At 46.3% G+C, this 22,053-nt stretch overlaps 2 protein-coding genes across 3 annotated transcripts in view; one reads left to right on the forward strand and one right to left on the reverse strand.

The window, feature by feature from the left end:
- Positions 1 to 9,895, forward strand: part of phf21b (PHD finger protein 21B) — a gene marked incomplete at its 5' end in the record, with an annotated part of 81,375 nt that extends 71,480 nt beyond the window's left edge. The window contains 9 exons of the mRNA XM_083692407.1: positions 177 to 320; positions 1,450 to 1,501; positions 1,896 to 1,972; positions 2,388 to 2,442; positions 2,933 to 2,955; positions 4,315 to 4,473; positions 4,843 to 4,909; positions 5,081 to 5,184; positions 5,487 to 9,895. Of these exons, the coding sequence (XP_083548533.1) occupies positions 177 to 320; positions 1,450 to 1,501; positions 1,896 to 1,972; positions 2,388 to 2,442; positions 2,933 to 2,955; positions 4,315 to 4,473; positions 4,843 to 4,909; positions 5,081 to 5,184; positions 5,487 to 5,753 (948 nt within the window). The 3' untranslated portion in view covers positions 5,754 to 9,895. The remainder of the gene's footprint in view (positions 1 to 176; positions 321 to 1,449; positions 1,502 to 1,895; positions 1,973 to 2,387; positions 2,443 to 2,932; positions 2,956 to 4,314; positions 4,474 to 4,842; positions 4,910 to 5,080; positions 5,185 to 5,486) is intronic.
- On the reverse strand, positions 7,787 to 21,825 carry LOC310820668 (rho GTPase-activating protein 8-like). 2 transcript variants are annotated; one of them, XM_083692409.1, is made up of 13 exons: positions 21,701 to 21,825; positions 20,025 to 20,093; positions 17,828 to 17,959; positions 16,734 to 16,821; positions 16,352 to 16,483; positions 15,743 to 15,829; positions 15,461 to 15,559; positions 14,551 to 14,661; positions 14,063 to 14,136; positions 13,560 to 13,637; positions 12,806 to 12,934; positions 11,378 to 11,481; positions 7,787 to 10,227 (listed from the first exon to the last, which is right to left on the reverse strand). In XM_083692409.1, the coding sequence occupies exons 2-13, from the start codon at positions 20,062 to 20,064 to the stop codon at positions 10,030 to 10,032; spliced, it is 1,272 nt and encodes a 423-aa protein (XP_083548535.1). In that variant the 5' UTR covers positions 20,065 to 20,093; positions 21,701 to 21,825; the 3' UTR covers positions 7,787 to 10,029. The 2 variants fall into 2 exon arrangements, with proteins under 2 accessions (XP_083548535.1, XP_083548536.1); XM_083692410.1 differs by lacking the exons at positions 17,828 to 17,959; positions 20,025 to 20,093; positions 21,701 to 21,825 and adding an exon at positions 17,324 to 17,374.
- Between the last annotated feature and the right edge of the window lie 228 nt (positions 21,826 to 22,053).

Raw genomic sequence — 22,053 nt, forward strand, 5'->3', positions numbered from 1 at the left:
ACACACACACACAAAATCAAACAAACCAACCGATCAGAAAGTGTCTTCAAGTTTCACCCTTGAGTACACCCATGGGTATGATGCTTAACGTTCTCCCTGTGTGTCTCTATCTGTGTGTGCATGCGTGTGCATGTGTGTCGGTGTGCGTGTGTGTGTGTGTGTGTGTGTGTTCTCAGGTGATAATAATCCAGCCGCAGGCCCCCAGCAGTTCCCAGGGTTCCCCGGACCCCCAGGCTGACAGCCCCAGACAGGGACCCAGCCCCGCCCCCTCAGCCCCCTCTCCCCCCGCCAAGAAGAAGAAGGAGGAGGAGGACCCAGAGGTTAGCCCCCCCCTTCTCTGATCCTAGGGTCCTTACTCACACAGCAACATTAGCAGGGGGCGAATCACTGACCAAGAACTAGTCCCTAACTAAGACCTACAGATATGAGACATCCTGCCCCGGGATATGTCACCTCAGTAAGCGTTTAAAGGCATCATCACTGACCCGACTAACTTTGAGCCGGAGCAGATGTCTATCTCGTCCACAGCACTCGGGATTGGTTAACTGATCCAATTATTCGGCGAGATAATCCCAGATAATCCCGTCTCAATCCCGGTTCTCTCCGCACATCTTCCCCTTCCCCTGGCGCGGCCATCCCTATCAGCACAAATAGGAGAACTGCAGTCTGCTCCCGGCGAACCACCTAATCCACATTCTGCTATTCCCTGCATCACACCGATCGGATTTACTGTATTCCTCCTCAGGAAAGATAATCATTTACCTCAGATTTACATCGAGAATGACTTGTCGGTTCAGCTCTGCTTCGGGTTACAATAACACAGGAGAGGAGTGATTTGGTATGGGATTAAATTTATTGATCTCACTCCCAGAAATGAAAAATGAGAAATCAATAGTACTCTAGAACAGCAGCTATCCTAGTTCTCCTTGACAGCTGTGCAGGAAGGACGTAGCACGTCGTATGAGGCAACATCCTAGGAATTCCATTATTATAACGATAACAGTTGCTATAGCGACGGTAAAACCGTATTCTCTGACCCTGCTAGACCCCTGACTGAAAATGATGGGAGCGCTGTAGTAACACATGAAAGAGAGAGAGAGAGCGAGGGAACGAGAGAGAGAGAGAGAGAGAGAAAGAGAAGGAAAAGCTCATCATGAATAACCCATGAAGGGGGAAGCAGCCTCTTCAGTAGAGAGCACACTCCAATCATAACCTCTAGCGGAGCTGTGGAGAATTGAGGTCTCTCTCGTTCCTGATCTACACCGCTGCCTCACGTCCCACTACTCGTAGGCCCCCCTCTCTGGGACGTCCTCATGGTAATCTACACCGTGTTTGAACCTCAAAGCCGTCACGTTCCCCCATTCTCTCTGTACGGCCGCTCCCCGCGGGCTTCACACTCTCTAACACGTCTCTCTCCTCTCTCCTCCTCCTCTTTTCTCTTTCCTGCAGAAAATTGCCTTCATGGTCGCCCTCGGCCTGGTCACCACAGAGCACATGGAAGGTGAGTGTGTTAGTGGAGGGTTGCTGCAGGGACGGGGGAAGGAGAGAGAGGAGGGGAGGTGGGGATCCTCTGCAGGGTTTTCTTTACGGTTTTAATAACGATCAGCGCCTAGAAGTTCGCTCTTTCTTAATAAGTCATGAATGAATAAAAAGGTGCAGTGAACAAAGTCTGGCGTGAGCAACACGACCCATCTCGAATTAACTTTCTCGGCAATTCAAAGCCTGTCACTTACGAAGTCGTTATTCTAAGAGAGTGTAAGAGAGTTCTTCTCAGGGTAACAGCCAAAGTAAAGACATTTTTTTTCTTTTCCTCCAGGGCTCACTGCCGAGACGTACGTATTGTTTCCGCCTCCCTGTGTTTATCTAAGCAGCCTGTCTTTTGTTCACTTTGGCAGAGATCCAGACCAGGAGACAGGAGAGGAAGAGGCGGAGCACGGCTAACCCCGCCTACAGCGGCCTGTTTGAACCGGAGGTGGGTGACGGACAGTCAGAGAAAGACAGCCAGATGCTACTCTAGGGATAGAACTCTAGGGATAGAACTCTAGGAATAGAACTCCAGGGATAGAACTCTCTGGAGACAGCCCAGCCCAGCCCAGCACTGAACCACAACCACAACCACACCTGTTTGATGTGCCAGAAGAGACAGTTTCGAACTAGGAGAGATGACACATTCAGTGGTGTATGCATATTTTTGCGAATACCTGATTCGTAATTTTAGTGATTTTCTAGCCCTGCTTGTTTTGTGTGGGTTGGTTGTAGCCTACAGTACGGTGTTGACCGAGCTTCGACCCAGGTATTCAAGTGTATGCTGTTGACGTGTCTGTTTGACGTTTGAGATCTCAGCATAACTGAAAGTAAACACTTCCTCTCTACCTTTTGCCTTCCAGCGCAAACGCCTTGCATCAAATTACCTGAACAACCCTCTGTTCCTGTCAGCGAGAGGTAAAAACGCACTTCACTTCAGCACGACACCACCAGTATGGGGCTCACACAATTAATGAACCGCCGTGCGCGCGCACACACACACACACACACACACACACACAGACACACACACACAAACACACTTCAATGGGATACACACACACACTCAGGCTCGTCTCTGAGGAACATAAAAGCCATACATAACCCATGAGTTGGATTTAAAAACAAAGTGGATTAAAGTCGCACGATCCAACATCCAACATTACATTATTCTCTCTGTTCTGAAATAAAAACCATGGATGTGGTTTCTGGTTCAAAAGAAATGGGTCCATCACACAGACTGCATCTAGAGTACAGTATATATCAAAACCTGTTTCACAACACGTTGCCTTCCCCAGAGCTTCTGCATGGCCTCCCCTCTCTAACCCTGCTACTCTGTACATGTGCCTCCCTGTCTTAACCTGTTGTCCGACACTAACCTGTTCTCTGCTCCCTGTCCACACGCTAGACTCTGAGGATCTGTGCTGGAAGGTACGTAGCATGACTACAGATAGGGTGTGTGTGTGTGTGTGTGTGTGTGTGTGTTTATGAATATCGCCCAAGGCGATTAATAGACCAAAACAAACCAGTATTAGTGTTACTGCCTGACAGTAGTAGTAGTAGAAATGTTCTCCATGTGTTCTTTAATGTGCTGTTTGGCTTTCACAACAGTGTGTTTCAATACCACACAGTACTGTTATCCACCTCTGACACGGCTCACAGGTAATGAAGGCTGCTTCACAGGTAATGAAGGCTGCTTCACAGCAACACACACAGATGTGACGAGACTCAACAAGTCAGGACGCTAACGAGAGGAGAACTAGGCCGAGGAAGACGCTCTTCGCAATCCCCGGGAACAATACTCATTCATTATCGTCCTCATCGCGTCTCTTGATTCCCGTCTCTGTCATCTCCGACCGCAGCCGCAGTATGACAGATGCGCCGGTACCTGCGTCTGTAAATTCACCGGCTCTTTACCCTTCAGATTCCTGTTCGACTGTCACACTATTTCACCTGGCGCCTCGCGCTCCCGAGGACGATGTAATAAGAGAGATAGGGCCCCGGGCGGAAGCGTTAATCTGGGGGGAACTGCCTGCCCCGACGCCTGTGATTTTTCTTCATCTCTCTCTCTCTCCATCTCTCTCTCGCAGGATTTAACTGTACTGACATTTCACTGACGCCTGCTTTCGCCCCGATAGCGAATGGGGAAACGAGACCATTAGCGTGCGCGACCAGCGCCGCATCGTTCCAAACAAATCGCTCACTCACACTCCTCTGAGGCTCGGATCAGAAGGCACTTAGGATTCATATCAGGCACTGGCTGTTCGCCATCAAATACCCCGATACGCCACCTGTAGTTGGAATCTAATTAGAGATAAGACAGACAGCATCGGGGGCTGGATTTGGGACGATTTAGATTATTCTACAGGGGTTGGAATTCTACTGGGTTTTTTCTTTTTTTTTTTTACAAATGCGATGCATCCCAAATTCGTCTAATCTCATCAGTCGTAAAAATAGAATCTCATCTCTCACAAAGAAGAAAAAAAAAAAAAAAAAAAAAAAATAGATCATTCTACGGGGGGGAACGCCGTCTCAGTTTGAACATCTGCAGTAAACATTGTGTAATCAGGCGGCGATCAGCAAAAAAGACGGCTCCTGGATCACCAGAGATCAAGAGAGGCTCAGCCCACTGGCAATGGTGGGCTACAGCACTGTTGTCGTGAACGGCTCCATCACGGTTGAGAGCGTCAAAAACAGCCACTTATTGACTTTGTTTTTGCGGTCGTTCCTTTTGGTGGTGCGTGGCTCCCTGCGTCTCTTAACGGTTGTGTGTGTTTGTTTTGTTGACAGGAGGACTTGGAGCATGACGAACACTGTGCCATCTGTAAGGAGGATGGCGAGCTCCAGCCTTGCCACAACTGCGTCCGCGCCTACCACCCAGACTGCCTCCACCCCCCGCTCAAAACACCACCCCGAGGGGCGTGGTACTGCCCCAAGTGCCAGAAGAAGGTACTACACTTATATATAACTGGAGGGATAATACCAGACCTATTTGAATACTTTGAGCGCTTGCTCGAGTCTGCCGGGAGTACCAGATGGGCGGGGTTGACACTTTTTCGGACTATTCCATTGGTTCCGCTGTGCCTGGCAAACTCAATCAAGCGCATCAAAGTATTTCAAATGGTTTCAAATACTATTTGAACCCAGGTCTGGATGACACATATTTCCAAAATCTTTGAGAGAAAATGGTTCATTCCATTGCACACTATGACATAAACAGAAATGCCACTAGAAACTAGCTTGCCACTGTCCTATTGCACCAACTCACCAAAAAAGTTCGGAAATTCAGAATGTAACATCTCCTTTTCCTTCCTGAAGGTTCTGAACAAAGAGAATATGTCGTGGCCACAGAACTTCGTCCAGTCCTACGTTACACACAAGACAGGTGAGAGGGACAAATGTTTACCTCATGTTCATTCATGTACTAGGTGTGTGTACAGTGTGTGTGTGTATATGGCAGCTGTGCTGAAGTGTGCTGATGGGTCTGAACTGTGTGTGTGTGTGTGTGTGTGTGTGTGTGTGTGCTGATGTACTTGTATTATGTTTGTGTGTCCAGTGAGAGAGGAGGAGAAGAGGAGGCTGCTGAGGAGGAACGGAGAGCTGAAGAAAGAGTGTGCCCATCTGGAGGAGCAGGACCAGAGGCTCAACAAATCCCTCACGGTATGACCCCCTGACCCCAACACAAACCCCTAACACTCAACAAGAAGACATGCGGTGTCCTTCAACACCATCATAATGCATGGCCGAATCTTAAAAGAGTCTTCCCTTGATTCTTCATGTCCTCTCCACACCTTCTTCTCCAAACACATTGGAGCAGAAGGTTCAAGAGGACGATCCTCAGATCTTCTAGAGGAATCAATGAAACATTTTCGAGACTCAGCCCATGTTTCTTGTAACAATACCTTCAGCGATCTGCTGTACAGAGAAGTGACCCATGTTTGTCCCCCTCCTGTGTGTGACAGAAATGCATGGATCGGAGGGAGCGTCTGGTGGACCAGCAGAGGGACACCCAGGCTTCCCTGGAGCGCCTCAAGTCCCTGATCAGGCTGATCCAGCGGGACCAGATGATCCAGGTCACCATGACAGCCACCACCACTACGGGGGCCTCTCTGCTCTCTCTGCCCTGGATCAAACCCACCAGCACCACCACCAACACATCGCCCCCCGCAGGGCCCTCCATGCTACTGCAGAAGAGCCTGCCCCAGAGCCAGACCCAGGGCAACAACTGATCCGTCCATCCGTCGGAGCCGCCACAGTGCAGCATCCGTCCTAGCCAAGTGGCCACCTGCTGAACTGCAGGTCACCTCACCTCACTGAACGTTGAAGGCGGCAGGTTTTTTTTTTTTTTTAACCACGTCTGAGACACCATTGAAACCATTGAATAATATTTAACAATATGGTTTTTGAAGAGCTGTTGAGGGAAATTAAAAAAAAAAAAAACGAACAAAAACTTAAAAAAAAACAACAACAAAAAAACTATATCCTCCACTCGATTCATAACAAGTATTTTTTAAACCCAACACCTACAGTGCTTACGAGATTTCTTTTTTTATTTATTGTTTTTTTATTTATTAATGTTCTTGGCCTTAATGTATTTATGACTAAAAAAAGTAGGTCACAGTGCTGCCACAGAAATATGGAATAGGTATTCTGTGTGGCCCAAATGATTTTTGCTTTTTTAAACAGGTATAATTATTGTTCTGCATATAGTGAGAGAGAACATTCGAGTAGTTGTAGTTACAAATAAACAATGGAATTATGAAACTGAAAGGACTGTACATTATTGTATCTGAGTAGATATTTGTTCTCATTCTCCTATGAACAATGTTTGCCATAATAATTCAGGTGAAAGAGGGATGGGGAAATGTTTTCATTGTGTATGTAGGTAAAAGCATACGAGCCTTCAAACAAAACAGAGAATAACGTTTTTTCAGTATTAATATAGTTAAAGAAAAAAGTATTTAAGATGAGTACAGAATTTAGCATTTCTAGTGGAGAATTTTAGTATTTTCATGCTGATGCCTGTTGATAAATGCGAGTTGTTGGAGTATTCAAGGGGGGAGGATCACTGTACATATGTTGTATTATTATTGCAGGTCCTTCTGTTTTCTCTACTTTACTGATACTGGATTCACACAACTACCCTACGGTGTTCCTTTTTCCACAGTTGCACTCAAAAGCGGACATTTTGAAGGGCCATGAGAGTTCCTGTGTGATCCAAACCATTTAATCCCTTCCCTTCTTTCTGTCACCAGTATAGAAAATATGCCAAAAAACCTTACATTTTTGTACTGGGAACTCCCATCTATCAAACTGTCTGTCATGCTATTTACCTACCCTACCTGTTTTTATATATTTTTCGCTATCACAATGCTTTTTTTTTAATCTCATGTGACTGAACATTTTTACGGTGGGCCTGCTTGTTTGCAATAACACTGCAAATCTGCTCGTTTGAATTATATGTTGTTGTTTCTACTCTGCTAGAAGGTGCAAATGAACACTGCCTCAAGTACAAGTAGATGAATCCAGGGTTTCTTGTCATATCATTTTGTAAACACCAGTCAACTGGAATGAGGACGACTTTGTTATCTGCAGCAGTTATAGGTGTTGATAGTTAAGTCTTCCTGATTGTTCCTGAGTGTAAAAGACTTCAGAATCAGTACTTCAGTCTTTATTTGGTATTGGTATTTAAACTATATCATGATGCATCTCTTACTTATCAAATGAACTTGGTTGTGATGCAGGATCCTTCTCTGCATCCCTTTAATAGACATTGATGAACAACTATGGACATAATTGAGAGAAAGGAGAAGACAATAGTTTACTTAACTGTTATTTGTGGAACCCTTCAAGTGAGGGAAAACACTAAAAGCAAACTGCGCAAGAAAGAGGTAAACACCCAATTACAAGAAATAGGGACAGTTCCAACTCATATAATCAAAGTGACTTCTGTTTGGCTTCAAAAAGTCTTCAAGACACCATGCAATTTCAGAGGAGCCACCTCTCAGCACAGAAAAGTACAGATACAGATACACACAGACAAACTGTTTGACAGAGGAGGTCTCCTCTAGACAGCAGACTGGACTACTAATGGCCAAGGGCTCTGGATAAGGACAACTACACTGCTACTTGTGTCAAGCAATATGTCATTCAAAGCATTCAATTCAATAGTTCCATGCTTTAAATGGGTATCCCCCCCTCCCTCGCCCCACCCCCCCCCCCCAAAATGAGCAAGGCCCCTTCACTAGCCATTGAAATCAGATTGTGTTATTTTTTTGCAAACAAACCAATAACCGTCTACAATGAACAAATAAACCATTTTTTTCAGTATATCTGCCTCAAACATATTGAGGGCTTTATCAACCTGCATAAATATCATTAAAAGTATGCCTTTCAAATTAAATATGGGATTCTCATATGAATGAATGAATGAATGAATAAGTGAATGATGATTAGAGAAGGCAGTCACATGGCTTTTTCCATCACCCAGTCCAGTCACCCAGTCTAGGACCAACATGTACAAGCTGAGGCCAGAATGTACAGCCATTCCATGCATATCATGCGTTCTGCCTTGTACATGGCATGGCGGTGGGCTGACAGACTGAGAGAGAGAGAGAGAGAGAGAGAGAGAGAGAGACACATCTGTGGGACACGGCTAGAGTAGACCACTCTGTTGGGAATCAAATCCCAAGTTGAGGAGGACAGTGAAAGATGAGAAAGATGAGAACCATATCGATGCTTCATGTTGCATTAACAGTGATCCCCCCCCCCCAGTCCCCCGTCCAACCCCCCCACCCGTCCCCCTATCTTGAGGTGTGTCCCAGCCTCCTCCTTGCACCCATTTCCAGAATCTTCTCCGGGAGAAACTGTGCAGTGCTCAATTAATACAGATCTATTTTAATACACTCGACACAAGGTTTGAACAAATAAAAAAAATAAAAAATCTTCTTTTTTTATATTCTTTTATCTATCAACGAACAAAATGAAAAAGAAACATTGGAATTTGTTTTTATTTTTATTGTTTGCCAATTATGCATTCTTACTTACTGTAGCTTGCAATGTTCGATGTATTCTTTTGCCATTAGGAGAATGAGGAGAAGACTTTTTAGATGGAAATGTCTTTCTGGCTGTTGAACTAGTGGTTTTTCTTTGTCATTGATAAGGGAACTGTCCAGTGGATAGTGTGTATAGGAAAAGTGTTTGTCTTACATATGCCAATGTAGTTTTTCTTCGTTACGATGCATTAAAAGTTGATTGATGGAAGTTGGTAAATGGTAAAGAGTAGTCTCACTTTTTTTGTACCAAGTTCTTATGAAAAACTGAATCATTAATAAATAAAATTGAAGAACAAAACTATTTTTTTTTGTCAACTGTCATTTTTCACATTGTGTGTATGCATTGTTATGTTCTTGTGGGTATAGGTCACTAACCAAATGTACAGTATCTATTGGACTGTTGTCCGATCAGCATAAAGATTATGGATTGAAATTATACACCATTATAAACCATCCATGTTCCATTAAATGCACTGAAACCTTCACACACATATACTGTTGAAATATAAGCAGACACACAGAGCGAATAAACATACAAATTGCACATAGGACAAAAGTACAGCACACACAGTATCAGGAGACGACATGGAAGACACACAGGGACTTGGTGTCAGCTGAAACCCACCAGTAACATCACACAACATCATTTTCAAAAACAGCACTGAGGATTTGAAGGTTAACCGCTTCAATGACTCGGGAGTCTCGAAAACAGCATCAAATATGAAGCCAGAGCACGTTCTGCATCGATTGACGGAACAGTGTCGTCAAATTGAAGGGAGCCTCGGTATTCCGACATAAGTCATATTTGTAGAGTGAAGTCAAGAGTTCAGTAAACGCCTCCTCCTCCAGTAGTGATGGCAGAGGGAGACAACCAGGCAGCGTGGGGAGGAGTCGGGGGGGGGGGGGAGTCGGGGGGGTGGGGGGGGGTACGGAGGGAAGGAGAGGACTATGAAAGTGTAACAACCCTGTTATTGGTTTGGAGGCTGCCGACCGTCAGGTCCTCTTTTGTATCCAGGGCACACAGTCGGAAGAAGCACCTCTGAGATCCTCCAGCCTTCAAGGTTATATCGCAAGCAAAGCAACCCCCCCCCCCCCCCTTGAATCGCCTTGATGTTATTCAGAGGACGCTGAGTGGCTTTTTGCTTTGGGCCGTTAAATAAGGAGGCGCAGGTCTTTTGCTTTGGGCCGTTAAATAAGGAGGCGCAGGTCTGGTCTGTCTGTGGTGTCGTTAGCAGTTATCAGAACACGTCGACGTAGAGGCGAGGCAGGTGTCTAGGTGTGAAACCAAAATTTACTCCCAGTCAAAAAAAGGCACACAGAGAGTCTGTGTGGGTGGGAGCCATCTTGTTTCACACAGCTGCTGTGAGGACGGTGTGTCGTCATCGTCGTCGTCGTCCCCCCCCCTCCCCCAGTAGGCGGTGTGGGTGTGAGGGTGCTGCGTCAGGTGGGGTCAGGGCATTACCTGGGCGGGGGGGCAGCGGGAGCTGAAGACGCTGTGGTAGTGCTCTATGAGGACCTCGGTGAAGATGTTGAGGGGGGCGAGGGCACTCAGGGACATGGAGCCCTGGGGGGGCCACGCCAGGTTCACCCCGAACACACACGCCAGGTTAGACGGGCTCATCTTGTTGTTGATGCTCTCCTGAGACACCTGTAGAGCGACACGGGGGGTGGGGGCAGGGGTCGTCAATAAAAAAACAACGTGGGGTTTACCCAAGTGTAGTAAGAAAAAACCCCAAAATAACAACAAATTATTTAAAAGAATCACGAAAAGAATGTTTGAGTGAATTCCCTACTAATCTGCATTTAAAAACATACCGTTGCTCAACCTCCCCCTACATATAAAACAGCCTTCTCCTTCTGCGTCAAAAGGTACCTCCTGTGAACCGTGTTATTGTGAACGCATCCTAATGTAGTGTAACGCGAGCGTCTGTGCTGAACCCGGAGCGGTGCAGTACAGCGCGGCCTGGTCTACGAGAGGCGGGATTGAACAGGACAGGTAATAGAGTCTACGAGACAGAGCAGATGTCCAGCCGGGAGACGTCTGTCTCTGCTCTCGTCTGTGGGACTGGAGAGAGAGAGAGAGGGAGGGAGAGGGAGGGAGAGGGAGAGAGGGCCTCATTGAGAGTAATTATGCGCTATCCTCGCTGATTAAACAGTCACTTGTCAAGGTGACTAATGGCGCCCGAGGGGATACCCCGGGGGAAGATCATACAGTAGCTCCATATTGATTTTCCACAGGGAGGCTCAAGCAGCATTGAATTATCATCAGCGTACTTAAAGTGGATGGGATGGTGGATCTCAGCGTTCTGCCTAGCGAGCTAATGGAGAACCCGGGTTATGTAACTGGTATAATGCGCGGCAGATCATCATTCAAAGATGAAATCGGTTTGAATTGGAATTGATGTCGAGAGATATCGTACTGTACATGTTATTACAATCTGGTATTCGAGAGCTCTCCGTGGAAAATACGGCCATTTGCAAAGTATAGCAAAAAATGACGGTGTAGATATTGTCTCAGTCTCGGCGTCTGTGACCAGAGGGAGGCTGAGGCTTGATCTTTAGGCTACACGACAAATCTCAAATGGTTTTTTTTCCTCAATTCCTTGTCCCCTCTCCTCGCCTCCTTCTCAAAACCCATTGGAGGAGTAGGTCAGAGGGGAGGAACCTCAGAGCTTCTCGTCCAATGGGTTTCCAGCAGGAGGCGAGGAGACGAGAGAGGGACGTAAGGAACCAAGGAAAGACCTTCGGCGGTTCAGCCTACGGTGAGGCGTGTGTTGCGTCGAGCTCTTGAGTCTCACCATGTGGAGGAAGCACACCAGGTACTTGAGCACGATGAAGTTGTGTTCCGGAAGGCTCTCTATGACACGTTTACACGTTGTCACGCGCAGACTGCTCTCCACCCCTGAAAGAAAAGCAGTGAGTCGCTGAACAAAACACATAACGGAAAAAAAAAAAAAAAAAGTTTCTGTTTCACCAAGAAAGCAAATGGAGCGTATCATGACGAAAAACAAAACGTATGAATTATTAACGATGGAACGTGGAAGTGAAGAGGTGCATCAGGGGGGTGTAAGGGCTCTCATGGCCTGTGTTTAACCAACGTGCTAACAGGAGGGGAGTGTGTTTGTGTGTGTGTAGAGCTCAGAGGACAACTGCTCCTTGAAACATAAACCCTACCCCCGGAAGGCTTCATCTACAGCCCTGATCTGCTGTTGGCCAGGGATCCATCTTCTATATTGGGATTGGCAATCGCTCACCCTCCATCTCCTTACCTCCACAGGGTGTCTCTCTCGGTCTCTCTCGGTCTCTCTCTCTCTCTCTCTCTCTCTCTCTCTCTCTCCCTCTCTCCCTCTCTCCCTCTCTCTCCCTCTCTCCCTCTCTCTCCCTCTCCCTCTCCCTCTGCTTCAATAGCCCCGTCTGCACTGATCTTCATTGTACCCTCTATAATCTCCCTACTGTGTCCTTTCCCCTTCGCTTGCTTCGAGCTCACAGGGCTAATTATTGATCTAAGCGCTATACAAAATGGCTATGGTGGGGAATTGCATTGTCGTGGGATCCTTCACGGTACAATCAGGGTCATTTTCCATGGTAATGAATGACCCTGACAGCACGGCCGCTCACGTGATGCATGTCCTCGTACGTATAGGCTTGACAAGTGAGGCTACATGAATGCACATCACATTGATCATCTACCCCTGAGTTCCCAGATCGGTGCAAAAGGGAGAGCGCTGGAGAGGAAGGAGCCTACGAGGAGAGGAAGGAAGGGAAGAGGAGTGAGGAGGCCCCGTTAGACTATTGGTATGCACCCCAGGTCTGTCCCAACAGGTACTCACTGACTATGTCCCGGACCTGGGTGTACAGGGAGAGGGGACGTGAGAGTACTCACGGACTATGTCCTGGACCTGGCTGTAGAGGGGGAAGGTGAGAGTACTCACAGACTATGTCCTGGACCTGGCTGTAGAGGGGGACGGTGAGAGTACTCACAGACTATGTCCTGGACCTGGCTGTAGAGGGAGAAGGTGAGAGTACTCACGGACTATGTCCTGGATCTGGCTGTAGAGGGGGAAGGTGAGAGTACTCACTGACTATGTCCTGGACCTGGCTGTAGAGGGGGAAGGTGAGAGTACTCACGGACTATGTCCTGGATCTGGCTGTAGAGGGGGAAGGTGAGAGTACTCACTGACTATGTCCTGGACCTGGCTGTAGAGGGGGAAGGTGAGAGTACTCACGGACTATGTCCTGGATCTGGCTGTAGAGGGGGAAGGTGAGCAGAGGCTCTGGCAGCTCCCTGAGGAAAGTCTTGAGGATGACTGCCGGGACATGGACGTCTCCGTACTGCTCGAAGCTCACCGGCTTCCCTGAGGGGAGAGAAACAGCATGCCCGTGTGAAGAGTGATGCACTGGATATCCACACAGCACTCGGTACAGCCGACAGGCTACAGCATACCACCTGCGGAGTGAAACTCACTCCACGACCGACCATTTGTTAGAATTTGACGACACAGTCACCAAACAATAAGCCATGAATCAACACTGGCTACACGGGGTCATCGAGACCCGGACAGTTCTACGATGCGCAGGCTGTCGATGTGATGGTACATGCTTCACTGGCTCTGCGCCACAGCACACACCACAAGGGACTCTCAAAATGGAGTTATCGACTGTTGTGTTTTTACAAATGAGACGATCCAAAAAATGGTGTCTGGACCAGGGCATTCTGGTATATGCACTGTATGAGGTGTACTGTAGGATGGACTCTGTGATCTCTAAAAGGTGAATGGGAAGAACTAATGAAGTGGAACGCAGACAGTAATGGACACTATCTCCGTCTGCGAGCCTGGAGGCGACGAGGGGGGGGGGGGGAGAGATGCACGATGGCATCTGAGCCGCTGGAGATGGAACGTTATTGATCCTCTCTGCCTGGAAGTCGGAGATAAAAACCCCTGCGGCCCCGCGTGGGAGACCCCCTGCTCCCCAGCTCACCCAGGTTATAGAGTTTCTGGATGTCCTTGATGAGCTGAACGCGCGCTGACCTCCTGAAGATGCCCTCTGTGTGGAGCCCTGAGGAGAGAGGGGAGAGAGAGGGGGGAGGGAGAGGGAGAGAGAGAGAAGAGGAGAAAGAGAGAGAGAGAGAGAAAGAAAGAGAGAGAGTGTAATGGTATCTAAACTATTACATCAATAACCATTATTTGCCATGTTGTCAACTAAGCCGTGAGTTATCCCAGTGGTGTTTCAACAAGTCCTACCATTACACCACTCCTAGGATGGTAATAACATACTGTACTGTGCAATTACACTTAGTCACAGTGTAAACATAGCCACTATAACCACTGCTTTTAACAATGGACACTTTGACATTATATTTCTATGGTAGGGACCTCTGTCATCACAAATCACAACGTCTTTTAATGTGTTTACCACTGCAACTACAGTACATTGACAGATCATTTCCAGCAGTCACACACAGGCGATGTTAGGGTCCTTACCTCTGTCTTTGAGATAGGACACCGTCTGGGAGACCACGGGAGGGATCACGGCCCCCTGGCTCTTCTCATGGATGCTAGGAAGATCATAGGAAGACACATTGGAACATTCGAAGGGCTGGTTTAGCGGACACAGGTTAAGACTAAAATGGATCTTCAATGGACATTTTGTATTGAAAGGTTATTTGGTCCAGGACAAGGGCTGTGTCCAGGACAATCTGTGTCCAGGAAATACATGCAGTGTAGGGCTGGTTCTCTCTGGGTAGGATAACATTCACCATTCGGTGTCAAAGAACATGATGCTTCATCCTCCCAGACAATAGGCGACATTAATATGAATTACGAAATAAATCCAAATTAAATATCATTAGGAACACAATTCCACAATTCGCCATAAAAATGCATGAGATTTTGAGAGGTATTTGGACAGCATAATTAATAAAAACCCAAATATGCAAATAGCAATGTGCTAGAGTGGGACGGAGGCTCACTAGTGCAGGCTGACTCCAAACTGCTGGGTGGGGAGAGGAGGCCGAGGCGGGGGGGTCTTCACTGAGGGAGGGGGGCCGCCCTTCTGGGCTGCTTGTAGCCTCTCGTCATGCCTGCCGGGGTTACATTGAACTGTTGGTGTTTATTTTTTTAAACGGATACATATCTGAAATGGTAAGTCGTTAGTGTACAGGAGCAGCTTTTTCAAACCGAGGTTTAAAAAGTGGAAACCTGACATATCCTCAAGGTCCTCTTTCTCTCTCTCATATTAATCTGTCAGAGACAGCAGTGTGTGCTTTTGCCTCTGAATCACTGGAAGCTACACATTTGGGCCAAATATTATCAATATTCAAAGAAGTACTTCAAGAGGTCTTCTAGCTTATGATTATTCACTGGCACCTGCTGCCTCCTCTCCCAACTCCTCCGGGCTCAGGGGCGTTTAAAAACACTCTCTCTTTATACGGCCTCTCTGTTTGGAATCAAAACCCCGACGCATTTGATGACGCAGTCGGAAATGGGACCTCAGCTTCTACATCTACAGTGTACATCCAAGTCATTTTCTCTGTGAAAGCACCTTTGTGTTACAGTCGTGTACGACGTGTGGTAAACAAACACAGTCTGGAAGTGTATCTGCTAAATCAGACTGGCATATGTATGACACATCCGTGCATGTTTCAGTGGCCAGACTGACAGCTCTAACGTGGAAGATGCCGTCTTGGCTCCTACAAAGGAATTATGACGCATGCCAGACGCACAGACACAGACACAAAGGTGGATTGAAAGAAGAAACCAAGGATTCTGCTCAGAATGAGAATTCTATTTCTTTGATTCTACGAGCATACAAAGGCCCAACCGCCTCATGTTGTGTGTCTGTTGTGTCCAGAGGCGGGAATGTTCAGAGGCGCGGTGAACCTGAGGACATCGGCAGGGATGATGAGCTGCTCGTAGTTGAGGTGGTCTCGGAGCTCAGCCAGGTAGTTCACGTACGTCAGCTTCTTCCCAAACTTGTGGCTTTGAGGAAAAGTCAAGAATCATTTTAGGGCGTATTCATTTTGGCATTTCTTTCATTTGTTCGTTCAGGAACTTTATTTGTCTGGTTTAGTCCCATTGAGAAAGCATATATTTAACAAGAGATAAATTATATTTGGATGAAAGCCACTTTCTGGGAGGGAGACGGTGGTGCATACTGCATACCTTATGAGGGGTTTGAATATGTTCCAGATGATTCTGATGAAGTTCGTAGGATGGACGACATACAGGGCTTTCAGGTTCTTCTTGTACCTGTTAGAAAACACAACACACACACACACACACACACACAGACAGACAGACAGACACAGACAGACAGACACACACACACACACACACAGACACACACGAGTCAAAGGTGGATTGAAAGACGAAACCAAGGATTCTACTCAGAATTAGAATATTATATTTCTATGATTCCATTAGCACAGAAAGTCCCAACTGCCTCAAGAAGGAAACCACACAGAAAAGCCACAGAGTCACAAAGAGCCCACCCGTATCACTGTTTACAAAAACCGCCTCAACCTAAAAATTCATCCCTCCTGCATTATTAAAGAGGAGTATTTAGATATGCTCTCCACGGATGGCCTAAATGACTCGACTAAAAGCATGTAAATAAATACATTTAATTTGGTGGAAAGTACTCCGTAGGGCGCTGTGCTACGACATGATACAGCACAGAGAGCTGGAGGGAGAGGAGGGGGGGGGGGGGGGGAGGAGGGGAGGGGGGGGGGAGGAGGGGAGGGGGGGGTTGAATAGAGACACATGACGTACTTTCTGTCAAACTCCTTGTAGGCGTCTCGGAGCCAGCGCAGGGAGGGCTTGTTGCTGCTGCGCAGGCCGTAGTGGAAGTACACCACCGTGTAGTCACTCTCCACGTACTGGTCCAGGGTGTACTTCAGGTACCTGCAGGGGGCAGCGCAGGGCCTTTCAGCAACACCACAGACACTCTGCCGACTAGTATTAAATCACTGTTCACGGGGTAGGTTGTACAGCTTATATGTAAACAATAAATAAGCGACGTAGACTGTCAGGTCATAAAGAGGTAGATCGTAAATGTTTCTGGAATCAGCAGTCGGCGACAGCCGCACATACTGTAGACACACACACAGAGACACACACACACACACACACTTCCTGACACGTCCTGACTCACTCCAGTAGACGATGGTGGTTGAGCTGGTGGGATGGGGGCATGCGGCAGCTACTGAAGATTATCAGCTTCCTGCCATAATTGTCATCCCCTGGAGAGAACAGGCAGAGAGAGACAGGGACAGCTTCAGACACCGCCTAATCCTCCCTCACCCCTTCCTCACCCCTGCCTTCTTCCCCCCCCCCCCCCCCCACCCTAGCTGACACTCTGTTACTAGTTTATCACACAGCAGCCAGCCATGTGAACTTTGGTCATTTTCATTTTTCAAAGATTTCCTGAACAGGTCAGCTGTTATCAGAGGACGGCTTTAATACACCTTCATGGGGAGAGAGAGAGAGAGAGAGAGAGAGAGAGAGAGAGAGAGAGAAAGAAAGAAGCTGTTTCCTCGTGGACTGTCCTGTACTTTAAACATGGCAGCCATGTTTGTTTTGCAAGGCAAATTGCCAATGCGTGAGCTTTGAGATAAAAGTCTATACGACAAAAGGTTCCTGGGAGAGCATTAGGTTAATCCAGGACGCTGTGGCAGTTTACACAAGAGTCACATCGTTTACAAAGTGTAAGGGATCAGGGGAGGGAAACCACAGAACACTCACCCAGTCAGACCTGTTTTAATCGTAAGTCTTGAACAAATCATCAAGTGAAAAAGTTCCCTTTCCGCATTCTGATTATGCTAACAGTGACTGCACATCCATTCATTGGTTCTACAAGACTCTTTGGAGGCGGGGCATGCAGTAGCACCAATGGGGTGAGAGTAGACATTTTCAGAGAAGGAGAAAATGAGAATGAGAAAAGTAAACCTTCCTTCTTCTAGCATTGTGACTGCCAATGGCCCCTGGTCCTAGCATAGATTATTATTATTGTTTTTTCTTTTTCTTATGATGACTGATGATTCACTTACTTTAGACAAATGTACTTTCTTACTTGTTTTCTTACTTGTTTTGTGGTGAGTCGCTTTGGATAAAAGCGGTCTGCTAAATGTAATGTAAAATATGTCAATTGTGACAGACACAGAATCACAATACGTGTGATCAAATCGTGACCTACGTATTGTGATAAGTGTCATATCTTGAGGTCCCTGCCGATCCAGCCCTACTCACCGGTGACTTGTAGAATGCCGTGGCGAGCCACATCATAGTAGGGGTGAGATGTGTCTTGACTGTAGCCCCCTCTGGGTGGCGCTGCAGGGCGATCCCCCAGACAACTCTGCTCTTCCTCCTCTTTCTGAAGTTCTGAAGAGATAAAGGGGGGGCGGGGGCGGGGGGTCAGAGTGTTAATCTGTAGCACGCTGGCTTTGAGGACACAATCACATATTGTTGTCATTATTACAAGGCTATGTTGGGTCAGGGGTCTTCACACCAAGCAAGAACACTGTTGATAAAGCTGTACAGTACATGAGCTGCGGTGCTTACCCCAATAAAAGTATTACAAACTGAATTTCAAATGAAGGGAGAGGATTTCCAGGCCAAAAATACACGTTTGTTCTTGTTTCTGCTGCTGCCAGCATCAAAAGGCAGCAGCCCATAACATCGGGACTGGCCTAATATCCAGTTGGATAAAAAAACAAGAACAAACGTGTCTCATCTTCCCAATTTTTCCAATACCTCTCACATGGCCCGCAATTCTGCAACACTACTCTTCTGCAACTATGCTACGAGCTAACGCCCGTAAACACAGGCAATTTCAGTTCTGAAAATAATTAACGTAGATACAGTACTGTAATCCTACTTCCATATGCCCAACCTCATCCCCAAGCTACTGCACGCCCCAGGCTATTGTGTACAGCGCATATAAACCTGGCTTTTGAAGGAGTGAATTTACTGAATAAATCATTAGGTGTACATAAGGTGTAGGTCTGAATCAGAAATGTGTGGTGGGTGGGTGGGTGGGGGGCTGCGGTGCTGTGGGAGATGATTGCCGTGAGGTAAAGCCAATGGTTATGCACTGTCCATTTCCAACAGTCTTTCCATTGGCTTAACGAAGGCCAAGTTTGACGCGTTTGTTCACCAGACTGTATGCCCAACAAACTCATATCTGACTGCAACATCATTTCCTGCGTTATCATGTCTGATGCTGTTTTTGCCCCACCAAAACTGACAAACCAAGGGGAAAAAAAAAAGATAACAAAAAAAAAGAAGTTTCAAAACATGGTCTGGAAACTTTGTTTCTAATCTATGGTGGCTGTCTGTATTTTCTCTGCACGCTGGGCTGGGAAGCAGACGACAAATACAGAGTCTGGTCGAAGGAGAGGAAATGCCCAGAGGGACAGAGATGTTTATTTTGGGTGGACAATGGTCGTATTTACAAGAGTTTCTTGGCCAAGAGAAACAGTCACTTCTCCCTGGTCTGGCTAACTCCACAGTAGAGGGGATTCCTAATGCGGTGGATGTGCTCACAGCACAGAAATGTCGCCTCTCGTAATGCTCTCAGAAACACAGGTGTCAGCACTGCGGCTAAATCACATGTTGTTCTTTTCAGCAATTTTTTTTTTTTGTTGTAAATCTGTGTGGCCGGTGATGTCACAATAACATCAGGCTTGTTCTTGGTAATCTAGGTTCTTTCCAGCTCTGCTGCTGCTTGCTTACTTGGCTTCCTTGAAGCTGTCTGGGAGGGAGCGGTGGGCGTCTGGCAGGACGACCTCAGAGCCCTTGGCAGTGGAGAGGGGGGGCAGCGGGCACTGACTCACAGCTAAGAGACGTGGGCACTGTTTAATTAACAATGTGCAGCGACTACCACCACCCCTCCAGACGCAATTATGAGCTTGGCCCGGTCTTATCTGGAAAATGAACCTTCCTCCTCTCTTCTCTCTTCTCTCCTCCTCTTCCTCCTCTTCCTCCTTCTTTTTACTTCTTGCAAGAGTGCCCTCCTAAAAATAGCCTCTGTGAGTGGCGTGGTGCAGAATGTGTTATCAAACTTGTCCTGTAGAGGAAAGAAACAATTCCTGTTTGGGATTGGTCGGTTCCTCTGAGTGATTCACTTCCTCTGGTGGGTCTCATACCTGCCATAGGCTGACTCAGAGGGGAGGAAGAGGCCCAGTCACTGGTGACCAGGCAGTGCTTCGTCCCTGCCCGGATGCTGTTTGAGGTAACTGCTGAGCCAATGACCATATTTTACCCATCACTCTTTAGGAAGATGTTGGGTGTGAGCTTACAGAAGTGACCTCATCCAAAAGCGCTCTGGTTTCGATGACTATGAGCTCTTCTGACTGGATATCCTAGATGCGTCACCCTGACATAACACATAAAGTGACAGTGCGCTGCTGTTTGGGTGATTTTAAATGATTTTAAAGTATCTCACCTATTTCCGCCAACTGCTCAAGATCAGTCGCTGAGATCATGGTTGTTGTCTTCAATTCCAGGGTCAACACTAAAAACAAACATTTGACATTGACATGTGAAACAACGTTTTATATATGTGACGCTATACTCAGTTATATATCATATTATACTCAGTTTATACAGTGTTGACAATAGTCAAATGATGGGCTGAATTACTCAGGAAAGTTTTGTGGTAATACTTTACTACTTCCAGCTATACAAGCCAAACAGATTAATCATTTCAATGTCTTTCAAAAGGACACAGTTAATTAAATGTCAAGTTCAACAGATAAGAATGTCCTGTATACATAAAATGACCTGTGTAGCCATGAGGACATTCAAAAACATATGAATACAAGTGAATGAAAACTATTTACTTAGGTAAAAAAAAAAAGTTTTTTTTTTTTTTTTCAATCGTTCCATAACCTGCGCATAGCGGTAGACTGCCATAGACCTTGACGCCCTTTCTTAGCGAAAGTACAGCATTAGGAACGATTTCCATTCAGCACAACATCCTCTGTGACTAAGAGATAACACCCTTTCTCCTGACAGCTGTGCTTCGACCACAAAGAGGCCAGCTCAGCTATGTGTGATATGACTGGCAAGCCTCACCGGGGAGTCAAATTAGAGCGAGCCCCTTCAATACCGCATTACCATGACAAAAAGGTGCTGGCGGTGCGCTGCATGCTATCAAGGACTGCCTGGGACTAGTTTACTGGACTGTGGCAGGACTAGAGTATCTGCTGCCTACACTTCAACATGCACTAACGGAAGATATGAACAGCAGGATATATACCTAGTGTTTGTGTGAGAGACTACTCCCAGTCACAGGGTTGCAATAGACAGCGATGATAGAAACCTGAGGTCATTTCATTTGCGTCACTTTATACTATTGTCATATTATTGGTTTCTTCCTTGTTGTTGTTGTTATTATTATTGACATTGCAGTGCAAATTGATATTGTTGCGGAGTTGCTTACCCTAAAGCATGCCATTACATTGTATCCTGCATATTTGACCATTACAATTTGATTTGTGTGCAAAACATGACGAGAAGGATAGCAATACATGTCCATTTTAAATTGGATAATCCAAGTTAGATATTGATAAGGGTTCAGTTAATATGAGTGAAGGCAAAACTAGGAAAATCATCAGCCCTATCCTATTACCATGTCGTGATACAGGAGTTACATTGGGCCAAGAAACTACCAGGAAAAAATACCATCAACAATTCATATAGAACAACGGAGTTGAAATGGTAGAGGACTGATTTTTAGTGACATTCATGCCAAGTAGTTAAATGCAAGGCTTCATTGCAGCTCGTTCCAAAACTACACCTGAACAGTTTTTGGCGACTATACACATTCTTTCAGGTTCTGCTTGGAGAATACTTTGGCACTAGCCTACTACTGGTGTCCCTTCTATTCATTTACAGATAGACTTAAAACAAATAGACTTAAAACATGAGTTAGGAGATGGACAGATCAGTCGCCACTCTCAACACCTGGCCTGAATGACCTGATAAACTCGCCAGGCTACATGTTACGCTTGGCGTAACGGGAGAGAAAGTTAGCCATGCGTTGTCCAAAGTTATAATGTTTTAACCTTGTTAAGGTTAAAAAAGGTTTAAAACATCAACAACCGATCAACAACTTACCAACTTGGCCATGCCAGCAGCGATGAAAACACACGACCAGGTGGCGCTTTGGACGCAAAACTTCCTGAACTCACCGCGTAGCGCGCATGCTCAAACGGTGTCAAACGACGACTGTAACCCGAAAGTTTTGGATGGAATGAGAATTACAACTCATAGAGAAAACGAATGTCCTTTGTTGAAATTTTACGATTGTTCAACCCAACCTTCCTTCCAAGAAAAATAAGGTTTAGAAGGAAGTGATTCTTAGGCCAAGTTTCCTTTGGGCAATTAGGACGGTCAAAAGAGATGGCTATCTGGGTACATAGTCATGTAATTATATCTCAGGGGATGTAGGCCTCCTCGCAATCATGATA

The sequence above is a fragment of the Argentina silus genome (assembly GCF_951799395.1).
Source record: "Argentina silus genome assembly, chromosome: 20".
Classification (NCBI taxonomy): domain Eukaryota; kingdom Metazoa; phylum Chordata; class Actinopteri; order Argentiniformes; family Argentinidae; genus Argentina; species Argentina silus.